The following is a 14,890-nucleotide window of genomic DNA, read 5'->3' on the forward strand; positions in this document are numbered from 1 at the left end:
TAACTTATAAGCACTTGACTTATAAGCACTTTGGGTATTTACCAAACGCGCAGATAAGCCAAAAGGTGCTTATAAGCCAATTTGACTCGCTTATAAGTTTAGCCAAACACCCTCTTAGATATATCCTTGATGTTTTATGAAGTTAAAACATTACCCTCATTCTACAACTACTCAATGACTTATGCCTTACTCCCAAAGTTTAGGAAGAATAATTATAAACATCGCTAGCATGTTTTTTTATGTACAATTAAATATAATTTAATTATTGTGGTTATGGGTACAGTTAGCATGTCATAACTATGACACATAAATCCAAATTCAAACGTGCGTTTACGCGACTTAACCAATTAACTTCAAATAATAATAAAGTGTCATTAATCATGGGTACGTCTGTGTGGCATGATTTTTGACACAAACATAACAAGGGTACATTAGTGTGACTTCTTCAAGATAAATTTCATAATTCCTTAAATAAGCAAATAAAAGCAGTTTTAAAAGCAAACATGCATAAAATCCTTAAAACATACAATATTCAAATTAATTAAGCTACTTGTAAATTGTTAAGTGATCATGCTAAAACCGGAGAATTCGGATAGTGCCTTGCACCTTCTCCCCAGTTAACATAATTCCTTACCCGGTCTTATGTATTTGCACACTATAATTGGAGTCAAAACTTTCTTTGATTAGAAATTAAATAAGTGGTTACTTGGAACACCAAAATCGAATAATTCTAAGTAGCGACTCCTAAGTTAATAAAATCAATCATTTTCAAATAATGTTACTTTAACTGGAAAAAATTCATATCCACAATCCCCACCGGGAAAAAAGGTGTAACATTATGAACAATTATATGTAATTGACTTTTAAATAAGTGTGTAAAGTACTTTTACATTATAAAGGCTCTTGATCGCTTATCTTCTAGAGTCAAAATGTTATCATGGCTACGAGAAGGGAATTAATAGTCGATCTCAAACGCTGATCAGAAGTATAGGGTGAAAATGTCGTCTCTTTCCAAAAATTGAGCTTCCAAAATTTACTCTTTCTTCCTTCTTCTATTGTCATGTGTGTTTCTTCAGCATTGGCCAGCTTAACTATTCTCAAGCTTCGCCTTAATTAGCTATTACTGCTAACTATTAGTTACAACAGTATATATCACATTCAATGATCTCTCAAATGAGAAACGAATAAAAGGGTAACTGATTTTATATGTTTAGATGTATACTCATCCCAACAATTTTAAGGTATACTCTTATAGGCAAAACGACATGAACACACAATCCAAATAGCCTGTAGATCTTGAATTTGCCAGACGTGTGCACGATTTATTCATATGTTGTGTTTTCTCTGATCCCTATTGTAGTTCTACTAACGAGGCGAAGTAAACTTCAGCTTGTTGGTGCTTGTAATTGGCGCCGAACAAGAGCAGTGTAAATTCCATCCATGACCAGAAGCTGGTCATGGCTTCCACTTTCCACAATCTGACCATCAGAAACAACTGCTACTATGTCTGCACTTTTCACAGTAGAAAGCCTATGTGCTATTACAAGCACTGTCCTGCCTCTCATAAGAGAATCCATAGCATCCTATTAGCATTGACACATCAAATTAACAGAGATTTTCTATAAAGTGGAAAGTAAGAAAATCAACCAGCATACTTGGAAGCTTATTCCCTCTGGCTTAGTTTGACTGAGCACAAAGTTTTAAGAAGGTAAGGAAGACTTATGTATCTTGTGGTGTTAAACTAAGGAATTTATAACATACCAAAAAAACCTTTTAAATTCTGTAGTCTTAAGTATGCCATGTCGTTCCTATAATGGAGTGTCATCAACGGAAAAATGGGAAGGCATGACTAGAAACTTACTAAATATAGAAAAATGTCACTCTTTTGTAAATAGAGTAAAAAGGAAAGTAAGACTCCATATATTGAAACGGAGGGATATAATATGGAAATATGAGCATATATAAGGTCGAAAGTTCATACTTGTACAAGGTATTCGCTCTCAGCATCTAGAGCACTAGTGGCTTCATCAAGAAGTAGAACTCTAGGGTCCATCAACAGGGCCCTGGCAATTGCAATTCTCTGCTTCTGCCCTCCTGATAACCTTAGTCCACGCTCTCCGACAACAGTTTGATATTTATCCGGAAAGGATTCTACAAAGTCATGAGCATTAGCCATTTTCTGCACCATTCATATTTGACAAAGAATTACGTTTTTGGGTAAAAAGGAGAGTGAAAATGTAAAAAGTCTTGAATCTTGGGACACAGATTGAATTTACCGCCACATTTTCTATGTCAGCACTGCTTGCTTTGCCATCAAACCCATATGCAATGTTCTCTTGTATTGAACAGTTGAAAAGAACAGGTTCCTGGCTCACTATACTAATCTAAATTAACGTAAAAGTTAGGATTTGGATATTTTAGAAATTTGGAGAACACTTCAAATGGTTAGTTAGTAGTAATATTGTTGAAACAGTGAAGCCTTTTGACAGAAAGCTCATATATGGTATGCACAACACCATTTGAATTGTTAAATGAGAGCCTTCTAAAAGATATGGAGATGCTTAATCATAGATGATGGATCATATTTTACCTTTTTGTGTAGATGTTCATGTGATATTTCCACCAAAGGAACCCCATTGAGCAGTATATTCCCCTTAAGTGGATCATAGAACCTCTCTATCAAGTTAGCAGTTGTTGTCTGCAACCAATTCATGAGAGCATTAGCATAAAAGTTTATCACAAACCTCATAAGATCACATTAGTAGGTGCTGGTATACGAAGTTTACCTTTCCTCCACCGCTCGGACCAACAAGGGCAACTTTTGATCCTTGTCTCAATTTAAGTGATATACCCTGTTAATCCAATGAAAAGAAATCATAGATGCTCTGTGCATCAGAACAAAATGTGCTTTTTTTGGTATCTGCATAAGAATGGTAAATTTTTAATTCCCCCAACAAGCTTTAATAACTTCAAATGCCAAGAATAGCTAATTTTACAGTCAATATTGACAGCATTAAGACTCTAGGCGCATTTCAAAGTTTAAAAGAAAACACTTAAGAGTATCAGGTCAGATACTATGCTTGGCTGCATCGAATTATGAAATAGGACAAATAATTGTCTCTGATATCTATAGATCAAAAATTTACCCTGAGTACCATATGACTTGGGCGAGATGGGTAAGCAAACCATACATCATCCAGTTCAACGTCTCCATCAGGGTCACTGCACCAAAAGCCAAAATGTTAATAAGAAGTATCTCTATGGGTCTTCGTTTTAACAAAATATGTAATCCCCAGTAAAATAAGAGTTTTTTACCACCAGCACCCTGTTGGAGGATGTTTGTGGGTGAAGAAGCATGGACTAACCTTATAGGGCACTTGTCTCCTGATGTAGGCATGCTTGAGACACGGTCTAGAAGTTGAAAAACTCTTCTACTTGCTCCTGCAGCTTTCATCGCTGTTGTATATAAGCCTGATAGAGACGATATCGAGGATCCAACTGCAAGGAATTCAGTGTGAATGAGGCCTTATAATTCAAACATCGCTCTCTTTTCTGTAATAAATCAAAATGCAACTGAACGTGCATTTCGATTTAGAATTAGACTACTGAACGCAGGAAATGTGCATTCTAGGTTTGATGATTAATTTCAACCTTCCATTACATGATAAAGACACATACGGGGAAGCATTGTGGATATGCATGCCACAGAAACATAGGTAGACATACAGCCACATAATTTTTCTAGTGTATGCTTTATTATATCAAGACAACAAGGTCATTCTGAGAATGAATGCTGAGAATATTCAGAAGCTACATCTAATCAAGTGGTTATGTTCACTGTAAAATATGATAGAGCAAAATCCGGAGAAATCCTCAGCACCGGATATAATATCTGAGTAACAGATATTTTATAAAGCTTCTTTTATGCATTCCATCTATTGAAATATTATTAAGGTAGCTGCTAGGATTGTCCTCAAGTAAATATTTAGCTAGTTACTTTTGTAGGTGAAAGAAAAGTATCGAATGGCTTCTCTGGATTCCATTTCAAAGATATCCCATTTATAATAAGATTCCCTCTCTTTGCCAACTCAATTTCCAACATAAAAGAAAAGGAAAACTCATGGCATTTTTTTACCTGTGAGGCTATAAAGAATGAAGGATGTAAGAGACCCTGCAGTCATGGAGCCTGTTATAGCCAAATAAGCTCCATAAATCACCACAACAATAACCGACAAAGTTGATCCTGCACTTAGCCCTCCGGAAAATAGACCAACCACTTTCTGTACCCGAAACATGGTGACAAACAAAACTCGCTAATTAAGTTAACCTCCATAATCTTGTAAGTGAAAGAAACCAATTCATGAGTATCCTCACCGCTTGTCGTAGTCCTAGCTTTAGGGTCTCATCAACCTTCTCTGAGTAACCTGATATTGCATATTTTTCTTTTGCAAATGATCTCACTGTTCTGATGGCCCCAAAAGATTCCTACATTTTTAATAATTTAAGAGAAGCATGGTCTCGAAAAGGCAAATAGAGGCATGCGATAGTAAAATCACCCGAAGTAAATGCCAACCTCAGCAATGGAGGCAGCTACTGCAGCAGCTGCTTGAGTTTCATGTGACAGCTCCTTCATATAGCGCCCGAATTTACGAACACCAATGGAAATGATAGGCACAACAACCAGAGACAGCACTAACCAAGTGACAGATCACTAATGAGGAGTAGTAGTATGTAGGGGTAGTTAGTGGGGGGAGTCTTGATTATAGAGATACTCACATGTCAACTTCCAGGAAGATGAGAACATGAATCCAATCCCAATGAGTGCAGTTGTTAGGTTTCTTAGAGCTTCTGATAGGTTGGTGGTTGCAGCATTTTTAATGATTTGGGTGTCTTCTGATAGCCTGCTTAACAGTTCCCCCGTCCGAGTCACATCAAAGAAGGCTATTTCCTATAAGAACTATAATTTGTCAAGCAGAAACTAAGTTCCCAATTTCTCAACTCCGAACCAAGGTATTTTGCTGTCTCCATGGCCTTACTCATGTAAAAGTATTTCCAAAGATTGTGTGTAATCATTTAGAAGAACAAATAGAATCATGAAAAGAGGGATAAGAAGAGGATTTACTTGCTGGATAAGGTGACTAAACAAATTTTTTCTCAGACGAGCAACAACCCTTTCACTGACGGAAGAAAACAACCATGACCGTAATGCAGTGGACAGAGAGCTGAAAAGAATATTTTTCAAGACATGAACACTTGGAAAAATACAAGCTAAAGTATGCAGAATGCAGCAACCATGTTAAGCTATCTTGTAATGAGAATCAAAGTTCACGACAAAAAATTTCTTCAAGGCATATTTCTTATTTAGGGGTTTCCAAACCACACATCATATTTGAAATTTGCATATTTTGCAGAAACACTTTTCCATGTCTTGTGTCTCCTACAACATTAATGCCTCAGGGGGTACTTCCACAAAACATCAGTAGGTCTCATTGAGATGAGGAATTGATAAGGATTCATCATTGGCAGATCACATCCAGGTTCTTGACAGTGTTGAAACTCAGGGCCTTATTTTATATTTCACTCTTTTAAAACGAAAAAAACAGTGAACTTCACACAGTAAAAAACTAGCCTAAACTTGTGCGAAGTTCTTCAAAAAACTATCTGAAGGTTGAGTTAGAACTTAGATGGAAGGTCTTCCTAAATCCTATCAGGTCTAAAATAGTGGAGTTCGGTTCTAGGAAATGTATCACCTCTTCAAGATTTCATATCCAGCAAGGAAAGAGTAATAATCTCACAGAGACATGAACCGAGGATTTTAATAGGTACTTGACAGATGACAAGTTAAATGATAGAATTTAAAAAGGCAGAGATTTCCATACCCAGTAACAACTATTAAGATAATAGCCAATATCGTGTTTTTCACGGCTTCTAATGCTTCAGCTTGCTGTTGAGGGGTTTGTATGTCTCTTGATACAATGTCAATTACCATGCCACCAAATTTCGGCTGCAATGGGTAAAGTACAGCATCAATAGGAGATCCAAGAAGACTGGCAAAGGGGCGGATGTCCACAAGTGAGTTTTAGTAGAATTCTTACTGTTGGCCTTGATATAACAACATGCTTTATGTGATCTCTTATCTCTCCTTAATATTGGTTTAAGTTCCAGGTACAGTAATAAAAAGGTGTGAAACTCAATTACTAAATATAAATAAACTCTCAGCATTTTCAAAACTCTAATGCGACGACATGTTAAGAGAATGTAACAAAAGTGGAATGAGAGTGCTATACTATAAGAAGGTTTGTTGTTGATGCTATCAGCAATGCAATTGTAGCAAAAATTAGCTTTCCGGCATCTGGCTTTGCCTGAAATTAGGCGGAAAAAGAACCCAAAAATCAAACACTGTTAGCAGTATTTATGAAAACCAGAATACGTGACATTCAAATTTTGTAGTACTCACCAGAAGAAATACTCTACAAAATCCAACATTGGCAGCCTGAATTCAAGCACAATAAGTCAAGAGCTACACAAGGGAGCTGCTTTAAATGAGGGAAAAAGCGAACGAGCCAGCAGAAAAAGCAATCACCTCTGCTTCTCCATGCTCAAGATCAGTCCCAGGACCACTAGAAGTGCCTTCTTCATTTGTCTTCACCCGAGCCTAAAAGTGTTGCACTCAGCAAATGTCAGCAACTACTTCTACTCATTTTATGACCAATTCAAACCTTAAAAAGTGTATATTTTATGTTTGTGTATCTACATATATAAGAATTTTTACTGAGCTCAGCATTCGGTACAGTTCATTATTTCCTTCTCCATACAGAAAACTATTTACTAAGCGCTGCTCAGGTTATCAGCATATATAAAGTAGCAGAAGCTTTAAAAAAAGAGTCCCTTTCTAAATTAAAAGGGAACACATAAGGGGGAACCAAATATCATATGAACTATTGAACCCTACAGTAAAATTCCATAATGTAGGAAGCAAGTCTCATACCTTAAAATTAAGATCAGAACTTTGTGCTTAATGCTTCAGGTAACACATAACACACGGCTATTGATGTTAGGCCAAAATGCTATACTTTTAGCACATTACTCGCCCTATATTTTGTTGGTTTAGTGAGTTATTGTGCGACAATTGCGCTAAATTGTGTTGTTTTATGTGTAGGAACATCGGAATGAATCATTGAATGAAAGTTGCACAAAACGTAGACAAAAAACGCAAGAAAAGAGCCAAAAGTATCAAGTAGACTAGGCTTCGCGAGTTCTATAGCCAGGTCGACCGCACTATAGACCAGGATTCGCGAGGTCTATAGCCAGGTTAACCGCGCTATAGACCAGGCTTCGCGAGGTCTATAGACTGGTCGACCGCGCTGTAAACCAGGCTTCGCGATGTCTATAGCCAGGTCGACCGCGCTACAAACCAGGCTTCACGAGGTCTATACCACGGTAGTTAAAAGACCCAAACCCGAATTTGGACCGGGGAATTGATATAAATACTTCCCAAACGAGTTATTCTAGGGTTGGACACGATTTTGGAGAAGAAAAAGGCTGCCAGGCACAGGAGGAGCCGTTTTAAGGGTAGATTCAACCAAAGGGGGCGTTTTTGGAGATGGGATTTCGATCTAAGGAGGCAAGAACACACTAGGAGCAAGACAAAGATTTCTTCTATGAGTTTTTCACTTCCTTCTTCCTATTTTCATTATTGGTTATGAATTCTAGTATTGTAGTTTTGAATACTTTTATGAATAGCTAATTTGTTATCTAGAGTTTTGATAGAATCTTTTGTAGGATAAATTCTTGTTATGTTTTTATATAATTGAGCCTTTGATTTTTCTCTACTTGTTCAACTATATTTTCATTGTTGTTAATTGAAGAGCTCTCAATTAACTGGGCATATATAGTGTGTATATTGCTTGAGAGAGAGTACACATTTAGGTAGTTGTTGAACAACACCACTCCTAACGTAGTTGAGAGATCGATACAAAGGGTTTAAAGGTGGGATTAGAGATACGGAAACCTTGGTGCGATCGTAGTGAGCAGTGAATTAGTGTCAGCCAGCGTAGTTCGAGAGAATACGGCTAGTAAATTGTGGTAGTTGCTCGAGAGAGAGCTACGACAATCAAAGTACTCACGATTGGTAGAGAATACTTAGGCGAAATTATAGAAGGCGTAGCGGGAAGGATTCCGACAATTGGGGAAATCATAACACTAGACCTCGTTAGGTTTGTCTCCAATTTCATCCTTGTTAGTTGATAATTTTACTGCTTTATAATATTTGTTAGTTAATTAGTAAAAATAAAAATCAAATTTTTATAACTAGGAAATTGTTTGGACTTGTGTTTCTTAGCAATATTGAACAACTGGTAAACCAGATTATATTTGCAAATTCGAACCTAATTAAATTTTGTCACCTAAGATGGCCTAAAGATACTCTTAACATGGTGTGATATTGTCCGCTTTAAGCTAGCACAGTTTTTCCCAAAAAGCCTCACACCATTGAGATATCTCTACACCTTATATGTAGGTTCCAAATCTTTCAGCTACTAATGTGATACTTTATTCGCACACCCAACATCACCTTTACCTCCAGAAGCTTTCCTTACGTAAAGGGATTCAATAGCATATACTCATAGTATATATATATATAAACACAAAAAGAAATTACACGTATACTAAGTTTTACTACTCCATAAGTTTTATTTAATCAGTAAGCAAAAAAAGAGAAAGCTTACATCTTTTTTTAACAGGGAGACTCTTTCGCTTCCCGTAGACATTATAGATCGTGCAGTCCAATCTAAAAGTTTTTTCTTGCCCATTTCTACCTTCCAAAATAGAATTAATGTTACAAACAAGAAAATCTGTATCACTCTACTGAAAAAGAAAAAGGTTGGTTGAAAGTTGGCTTAGAATGAACGCTACACTTTGAAGCAAACAAGGGGCACTCAGAATTTCAAAGCTTCTTCTAAAGTAGAAACAAGTGAGAAGAGCAAGTCAAAGATCATGAGACACAAAAATAAAGTGGACATTTTATGTGTGTGTCTATGGAAGATTGAAAAGTGGATGCATTGCGACTTGCGACCTGACTTAATCATCACTTATCGGTTAATGTCGCCACCTTTTAAGAACGTGAGTGTACTATGAATGTACCATTTGCAAAGCGGCTATAAAAAGGAACAAAAAAGTATGATTAGGACCATAGGAGTGTAAAAACATAATGCGGAATTTACACTATACTATGAATTATAATTAAGCGAAATTAAAGTTTTAAGGTGAGACTGTGTATTAATTAACTATTCTTTCTTTCTCACTTTATGTGATTATGTGATGTAGTTATTACTTGGAGAATCAAAAGAAGTTTCTCTTTCACCATAATTATTTTATGTCTTTTAGATATTTTGAATTATTTATTATTGTGACTTATAGTATTTTTTATATAGTTTTAAATATGTAAACTTTAAACAATTTGACCCTCCTATATGATTTGGTGATAGTTGTGTATGTGAAGAAATGTGTCATTTATTCATTAAGTTGACTTAAATATTGGTGTATGTAAATTTACCGGTTATAGTTGACATATTCTTGTACTCCCTCCCTCTCATTGTATGTGAAGTGATTGATTGAAAACGAAATTTTAGAAATAAATAAAGATTTTAAACACATAAGCCTACGAAGTTCAAAAAATAAAGAAAAACTTTTGACATATATAAGCTTAATAAATGCAAAATATCAATAAATGAATGAAAGTGAGATCTACGAAGTTCTACGCATCTTTTCAAGGAAAGTAATCTCCCTTTTTAAATAAATAAAAGAAAACAGTATAAACAGAGTAGTAATATTTAAGTATCTGTTTGCATGTAATTAATCTTGTTGGACTTGGTTTTTAATGGAATATATTTAAAACTAATGTGATATTATCATAGACAAATCTTATACTATAGGAATTGCACTAACTTCTTGCTGCGTCTTTTTCTACTTCCAATTCGCGGCCACACGGATTTCTAAATTTCAGACAGAGAATTTTTTGGGGTAATTTTGTTTTTCCTAGCATATTTTTATTCCTGTTGTTTTGTCTGTGTTTCTCTAATATTCGTTTTTTCTTTCTTTACTGGAGTACAACTAGCAAGGTTCTTGCCGCAATCAACTGGGTCCAATATCCGCAATCGTGCAATGTTTTTCACGGATTATACTATTATATATATTATATATGACATATATTACACATTCGTCAACTACTTGAACACTTCTGCTAATTAAAACAAATTATCCAAAAGCAAACAAACGATCTCTGATAGATGTGGCCTATCAAAAAATATTTATACGAGCCACACAGTGCAAGATAAGCTCTTCCGAATCAACTTTTATTTCCTGCAGTGTTTTTGTAAATAGTGGAATTAGTATAGGAGAATTTAAATGTGCCTGTGGGTATTATGATTTGTTATTGAGTTTAATTATCTTCTGAAGTTTTGTCAGAAGGTCATTCTCCTAATTTTTGTGTTAAGATTAATCATCAGTTATTTACTTGAATTGTCTTCCAGAGTTGCCACAACCAGGGGAAGAGGCACTGGGTCAGTGGCGAAGCCAGGAATTTCTCCAAGGGTGTTCAAACTTGAACAAAGTGAAAAAAAAATTTCCCAATAAAGGGTGTTCAATATATGTTATATACCTCTAAAACCTAATATTTTAACTATATATACGGTGTAATTTTTCAACAAAGGATGGTCAATTGACCATTCTTAAGGGAATGTAGCTTCGTCCCTATATATCATAGTATAATAGTTTTTCGACAAAGGGTGGTCACCCTTTGTCGACTGTAGCTCCGCCCTAACTGGGGTGCAATGTGAACCCCCTTCACCTTGTTGAATCCCTTTGGCATAAGAAAATTTCTTTTTTGAATCGCCTTGTTTGAATTTCGGGCTTCGCTATCATTCTCCTAAGAGATGTGTTAAGATTAATCTACAGACAATTCAATTAAGTTACACAGTAAGTGTAATTTAACTTGTTCTAATATGTTATATGTGACTGACTTTAAATAACGAAGCTTATTTTCTAGTTGCTGAAATGATCAAAGGATTTGGCTTAATAATCAGGGCATTTTGGTTGGTGATATTAGGTTATGTAGTTGATTACTTATATGTTGTAGGCCACCTTAACCAGATAGTGTAAAAGAATACAATGTCGTCATGCACAGAAATTAAACAAATGATCAAATTAGTGAGGTATACAGACAACGAAAAGTCTTAATGAGGATCTATTTGTCTTTGTTAGGCATTGAGATAAATATTTCTTTAACACTATCCTCCTAAGTTTTACTGACAGTTAGTAGTTCAACTGTAGGTTGAACTCCAGTCCTATTCTAAACATTTTCATGTCACAGACCAAAACACTGTTTATTCATGTTTGGAAGGATCTGAAAATAAGTTCAAGACATGTTGTACTGAACATTAACCAGTATGGTCCATATATGATATATCCTTATATTTGAGTTTTGTGTAAGAGAACATTAACCAGTTTAGGAAGTGACAAATATCTTGACAACAAAAAAGAGCCTTGTCTTGTAATCCGTATTGTTTTATTGTGATTGAAACACACATGCATTCCGTCCTGATGCGCACCTGAATTGCTGTGTTCTTGATCATCAGAAAATAGAAGAGTGTCTTCTTTAATGTCTGATTAGTTTCTGTAGAGGATGAAAAGACGTTCTCTATTATTTCTTGTAGAATGCATGATTAATTTATCATTTCCTTCTTAACAACAGATATGTGAATTATTTCCAAGCTGTCTTGTCTTGGATAAAGATTGCCCCCTAATAATTCAATTTTATCTGTTCCGAGTTCAAAAATAATCTTTGAGAAAAGAGTTCAAAATTATTCCATTTTTATTATGACATTGAGAAAAGTAATCATTTGAATTTTTTTATGCATCAATCAGCAAGTTAGTTTTTACTAACTGAAAAGAAAATATATTTAATTTTACTTCACAATTATTCATTACTGTATCACATTTTCAGAATACAGGACTTATAATCAGTTCTGTCCTCACAGAGGATCCACTCCTATGGTAGTGGCGACAATGGGACTTTTTACTACATATTTACCGCTAGTTTCCACCCAGCTCAAAGAACCATAAACAAGATAATTATCTACTAGCAATGGACCTTCTATCCTTAGCTTGTAGCTTTGCTTTTCATACTTCTCTTTGAAAACCAACTTGTCAGGTGCAACACTAACTTTATATTCATCCATTGAGGTCAATTTGGCTGTATAAACAGACATACCATCTCCTACATTAGTCACTGTCCTCTGGAATTCTTGTATCCTTTTAGGATCTGACTTACTGCTGTTATAATTGAAATAGCCTATGAATGATGGATAGTTTAAGTCCAATGATGGGTTGGAACAAGAATAAGCAGAGGACCTTGTAATGGCTTTTATCTGTTGAGATGTAAAATCTAGAGCACAGAGTAGATTGTTATAGTCCTGTGATGTAATGTCATAGATAAGTCCAGGGTCTAGTGCCTTATTTGGATTGATATGGCCAGCTCCCATGGCTAGGGGACTGGCAGCATTATTGTTGCGACCGATGTCTCGGATGGGCCTTTGCGTGTTGTCCAATGCGTCGGCTGTGGTCATCATGGCCGACCGGATGGCAGCAGGGCTCCATTTGGGGTGTGCTCCTTTCAAAAGTGAAGCTACACCAGCAGCATGAGGGCATGACATTGACGTACCGGATATGATGTTGAAGTTACTGAAAAGCTCTCCCGAGTTAATTTTAGTTGCGGGTGATTTTTGAGGCCATGAAGCTAATATTAAGGCTCCAGGAGCCATCAGGTCAGGCTTGAGGATAAAGGGGCAGCTTTGTGATGGTCCCCTTGAGCTATAGCTAGCAACTTTTGGTGCTGGTTTAGTACCAAGATGTGTCACTTGAAATTCAAGTCTTGCTTTAGGTGAATGACTATTCTTGATGTACTCCAAAACTTTATCACCATCTTCAAAGTTCAAAAACACAGCTGGGAATTCGCTTTGGAGGTAGAATTCCAAGTCTGTGTAATTTGTTATGAAGACACCACCAGCAACTTTTGAGTTTCTTACATTGTACAGTTGGTCACTTATTGATCCATTCGTGTCATAGCAGATGGCGATTTTGTTTGCATTTTTCTCCAGTTCCTTCTCCTCTAGGCATGTCTTGAGAAAAACGATGGAACTTTCGCTTGAACTTGAATTCCCGGGGTAGAGAGATAAACCAGTGACTGAAACTCCATTACCTAGAGTTAGTGTCCCGATAAATTCGCGATCAACTGTGCCAGCAGCAACAGTGAGAACCCAAGGTGTTCCGTTGTGCAAAGTCTGACCGTCAGGCCCTTCATTTCCTGCTGAAGTGGAAACAAATATACCTTTCTCCATTGCTGCAAATGTGGCAATAGCTACCGGATCATCATATAGCGCACGACCATCTATGCCTAATGACAAGGATAATATATCCACTCCATCCTCAATTGCCTGATCAATTGCAGCCAGAATGTCAGATAACATTGTACCCTCATCCCACAAAGCCTTGTACATTGCCACATGAGCCTTTGGTGCCATCCCTGTAGCAGCACCAGGGGCATAACCAAAATAAGATACAGATTCTACATGACTTCCTGCAGCTGTAGAAGATGTGTGAGTTCCATGCCCGTCTGTGTCACGAGCTGAATTCATCAAGATGGTAATATTCGGATTGGTAGCAATTAGGCCTTTGTTGAAGTAACGCGCACCAATGAGTTTCTTGTTGCATAAAGAGGAATTAAATTGAGTGCCACTTTCGCATTCTCCTTTCCATCTTGATGGAACTTCAGTCATCCCATTATCAGTATAGCTTTTACTCTCTGGCCAAATCCCTGTGTCAACTAATCCAACTATAACATCTTTGCCATAGTCTGACTTTGGCCATACACCAGAATTGGAATTTAGGCCAAGGAATTGAGACGTGTGTGTCGTGTCACTTTTAACTGTCATGTCCTTAGTTGAAGAAAGATAGCCTGGAGAATTTTTGATAACTTCTAGCTCAGAAGAAGAAAGACTTGCACTAAAACCATGAATGGCATTAGTGTAAGCATAAACTATTTTTGATGAGGAAAGGGAATTTCTATTACTTGCAGTTCCAAGACTTGAACTATCTGATACAGAAGCAAGAGTGGTCAAGTACCAATTTTGATGGCTAGAGAAAGCTGTTGGCATGGCTGACAAGTCCATATGGATGATATAAGTTTCTGACTGAGCCATAATAAATGGATTTAGAGTAAGTAAGATAGCAAGGAACAAGAAATATAAGGTAATACAATTGGCCATATTGGTTAGCAATGAATGGAAAAAGGAATAATTTCTTGAACATAAGCTAGTTTACTTATATGGGTAAGTGAGAGGAATGAGAAGCCAAAAGTATTCCCTGTCTTCCAACTTCTCCATTGTCCATATTTTCTATATACTTAACTGGCAAGTTAAAAGAAACTTTGCAATTATTCCAATTCTGCTTCACTTTAAAGGAGCTGTCTTTGCCATTGCCCCATCTATCATGTCATAGTTGCTTTAGTTGTAATAAGTTTTAATTATTCAGCATAATTAATCAGAATGGTTAACAATTTGTCTACTATTTGAGTAAGATTTTACACTATCAAGTTACCTAAACGATAATTATAGGTAAACCATCCCTAATAAGCGGAAATATGGCATGGTACCTGTTACTACGTGTTAAAATACGCTAACAGTGTAAACACTAATACTATATCAGTAGTAATAAACTTGTTGCCCTCAATCATGGGACCAAAGATGAAAGATGCAGACAGGAGTGTGTCCATCATATGTAAAGCCTTAGCCACTAAAACTGACTACTAAATCAATAGATAAAAAGTAGCAGCCCA

General features: G+C 36.3%; 2 protein-coding genes across 5 annotated transcripts; both read right to left on the reverse strand.

Moving 5' to 3' along the window:
- Positions 1–839: 839 nt before the first annotated feature.
- Positions 840–9,141, reverse strand: LOC107802950 (ABC transporter B family member 27-like). Of its 4 annotated transcripts, XM_016626534.2 has the most exons (18): positions 8,914–9,049; positions 8,727–8,812; positions 6,584–6,655; positions 6,458–6,493; positions 6,288–6,362; positions 5,880–6,004; positions 5,123–5,222; positions 4,777–4,948; positions 4,574–4,692; positions 4,375–4,485; positions 4,136–4,280; positions 3,366–3,498; positions 3,147–3,222; positions 2,787–2,852; positions 2,591–2,698; positions 2,277–2,384; positions 1,982–2,179; positions 840–1,583 (listed from the first exon to the last, which is right to left on the reverse strand). In XM_016626534.2, exons 2-18 carry the CDS (start codon positions 8,808–8,810, stop codon positions 1,386–1,388), a joined length of 1,926 nt encoding a protein of 641 aa, XP_016482020.1. In that variant the 5' UTR covers positions 8,811–8,812; positions 8,914–9,049; the 3' UTR covers positions 840–1,385. The 4 variants fall into 4 exon arrangements, 3 of the variants coding, with proteins under 3 accessions (XP_016482020.1, XP_016482019.1, XP_016482022.1); XM_016626533.2 differs by having other exon boundaries at positions 8,727–9,141; XM_016626536.2 differs by having other exon boundaries at positions 1,009–1,554; positions 8,727–9,141.
- Positions 9,142–11,939: 2,798 nt separating this feature from the next.
- Positions 11,940–14,441, reverse strand: LOC107802951 (subtilisin-like protease SBT1.9). The gene is given in 1 exon segment (NM_001325725.1): positions 11,940–14,441. A coding segment is annotated over 1 exon segment (2,292 nt). The 5' UTR covers positions 14,322–14,441; the 3' UTR covers positions 11,940–12,029.
- Positions 14,442–14,890: the final 449 nt, after the last annotated feature.

Source organism: Nicotiana tabacum, chromosome 15 (genome assembly GCF_000715075.1).
Source record: "Nicotiana tabacum cultivar K326 chromosome 15, ASM71507v2, whole genome shotgun sequence".
Taxonomy (NCBI): Eukaryota; Viridiplantae; Streptophyta; class Magnoliopsida; order Solanales; family Solanaceae; genus Nicotiana; species Nicotiana tabacum.

Excerpts from the sequence above, each read along its gene's own strand:
- LOC107802950 (XM_016626533.2), bottom strand. The coding sequence starts at position 8,810 with ATGGGCAAGAAAAAACTTTTAGATTGGACTGCACGATCTATAATGTCT. Across the intron at positions 3,499-4,135 it reads CATTCTTTATAGCCTCACAG|TTGGATCCTCGATATCGTCT; the intron begins GTAAAAAAATGC and ends AATTCCTTGCAG. Across the intron at positions 2,853-3,146 it reads CAAGTCATATGGTACTCAGG|GGTATATCACTTAAATTGAG; the intron begins GTAAATTTTTGA and ends TTGGATTAACAG.